We start from the raw sequence: 2,696 nt of genomic DNA, 5'->3' as shown, positions 1-2,696 counted from the left end.
TTGTTAAATAAATTAAATATTTTTAATAAACATAAGTCATATAAATATTATTTGATGAAATTACTCTTAAAATCTAAAACAGATATATAATGAACGTAAACATATTGAAGAGTAACTTTTACTTATAAGAAACATCAATATTTCACAAGATAAAAAAATTATTAGATATTAAGCGTAGAGTTTGAAATGAATTAAGTTAGTTTAAAATCAATTTATTAATAATTTGACAAACTGAATCTATGAGTTTGTGAGTCGAATTTAACATTATTCATAAATAAGTTGAGGTTAAACTTAAAAAATCTCAATTAATTAGTTTATGAGTTGACTATACATATAAACAAATTGATCAAAAATTGATAAATTAATTTATATGATTTAATTTTTAGCAGTTAATTGATTTAAAATAATAAAATAAAAAATATTTTAAAAGATTACAAATTATACATCTAAACTTTAGATTTACATGATCAACTTTTTTTGTAATTATTATTATTCCCTCTTATTTAATATAGAACAATGGCACCAGTATATATATTCGCACGTGGAAGCTAAGTTACTCGAGCTATATATATAGAGGTAGAGAGTAGAGACTACCCCATGAGAGTGCAAATTGAAATTATATTTCATCAATGATGGATCTCAAAAGCCTCTTCACATTTTTATTCTTATTGATGCCATCATTCTGTTCCTCTCAATCCCTGAGGATTAACAACATTTTCTTTACTAATCGTAAGATACTACCAAAACAGAAATCCAATGATAATAATGATGGTAATGTTACTTCTTATGCTGTCATCTTTGATGCTGGTAGCTCTGGATCTCGTGTTCATGTCTTCCATTTTGACCAGAATCTCAACCTCCTTCATATTGGCAATGAAATTGAGTTTTATAAGAAGGTAGTGATGACTAAATTTCATTGTGTTTTTCTTCTTTCTCTTTTTTCTTCTCCCAAAGTTTAAAATTAAGAAATTTATTACACTATTTTGTTGGGGTAAGTTGAGTAATAATAACAGTCATATTACATAAGTATTAATATGTAGTAAGTAATAGGGATAAGTATTATTTTGGTCCCTCACGTTGAGGGTGGGAATCGAACCCGTTCCCGATTTAATTTTCGATTTAGAATCATCCTTAACGTTTTTTTTTCGGTTTTATTTTTTTTTTATTTTTAATTTTTTAAATTTTATTAAAAAGGAAGGGTAGTTTAGAAATAAAAATTAAAAAGGACGATTTTAATACGAAAAAAAAACGTTAAGGATGATTCTAAATCGAAAATTAGATTGGGGACGGATTCGATTCCGACCCTCAACGTGAGGGACCAAAACAATACTTATCCCTAAGTAATATTATATGCTCTGTTTTCTTATGTATTTTTTTGTATGTTCTTATTTTATATTGAAATAATTGATATACAAAAGAAAAGAAGTGCACATAAGATACAAAGACCATTTTCCTAAACAATAAGATATTTTTTTTTCTCCTCAAATGGCATAGACTCCTCATATTCAATTAAAAGGTTGCGGGTTCGAGTCTCCTATCTTTCCAAATTTTGCCGATGAGTAATAGCTCAAATGGCATAGTCTCTCCATACTCAATTAAGAGGTTGCGGGTTCGAGTCNTAACAGTTAAATGATTGATTCAGTTTTTAGAATCTTATTTTTACTGCTTGAAAAATGAAACATAACAATTTTTCACCATGATAGTAAATCAAATAAATATATAAAAGTAAGAGAAAGTCTTAAAAGTTAACATTGCAAAGCTAATGTTGTAGTATGCATTCACAAGGAAAAAATATTCAAGATTCTTAAAAACAACAATATTCGAAACTCAATTGAAAGAAACTTGTTTAACCGTCTGCTATAATATTAGTTGAATTTGATTAGTATAGTATTGATTTCTCTAATTACTTTATGAATTAATAAACATCGTACTGTGTGGTGTAGATCAAACCCGGTTTGAGTGCATATGCAGATAATCCAGAAGAAGCTGCAGAATCTCTGATTCCACTTTTAGACGAAGCACAAGATATTATTCCACTGCAACTCCAACCCAAAACACCCCTTAGGCTTGGGGTATCAATTTCTACTCTTTTTTTTTTTTAAATAATTTTTGCATCTTGGATCTCAAAATAGACTCTCTTAATTTGAAATCTAATTGATCATGCCAAAGGTATATCTTATGCATACTAGATTAAAGATTAAAATAAAAGTAGGCAAGAATTTGCTACACGGCCAACCATAATGTTGAAACGAATTTTTGGCTAAAAATTAAATCAGTAGATGATTACCTAATTTAATAAATAGTACTAGGAAAAGTATAGGGTACCAACATATTATCTGTCAATTTATTACTAACAATAATTAATTATTATATTTTAAACACATATATAAAGAAATACATCCAGAAAATATATCTATAAAGATACTTCTATTAAACACAGCCATAAAAAGATATTTTTATTAGATACATTTACAAAGACACTTCCATTAAACACAACTATAAATAAGAGTTGGTAGAAATTGGCAGAAATACTGTTGGTAACGTAGCAGGACCGATAATATAATTAAAAGACGTCAAAATAATTGGTGAATATAATAGTATATATGATCCAATTATTAACAAAGAGATTAGGTTACGTTATTAAAATATGTTATCTGAGGGGTTATTATAATTTAAAAAATATTATACCATGCCTT

At 27.2% G+C, this 2,696-nt stretch overlaps 1 protein-coding gene across 1 annotated transcript in view; it reads left to right on the top strand.

Moving 5' to 3' along the window:
• The window catches only part of LOC107604925 (nucleoside-triphosphatase-like), a 9,687-nt gene continuing 7,552 nt past the window's right edge, over nucleotides 562-2,696 (top strand). The window contains exons 1-2 of the mRNA XM_016306642.2: nucleotides 562-896; nucleotides 1,944-2,072. Of these exons, the coding sequence (XP_016162128.1) occupies nucleotides 630-896; nucleotides 1,944-2,072 (396 nt within the window). The 5' untranslated portion in view covers nucleotides 562-629. The remainder of the gene's footprint in view (nucleotides 897-1,943; nucleotides 2,073-2,696) is intronic.

Source organism: Arachis ipaensis, chromosome B06 (assembly GCF_000816755.2).
Source record: "Arachis ipaensis cultivar K30076 chromosome B06, Araip1.1, whole genome shotgun sequence".
NCBI lineage: Eukaryota > Viridiplantae > Streptophyta > Magnoliopsida > Fabales > Fabaceae > Arachis > Arachis ipaensis.
This window is presented reverse-complemented; position numbering and strand designations above follow the sequence as displayed.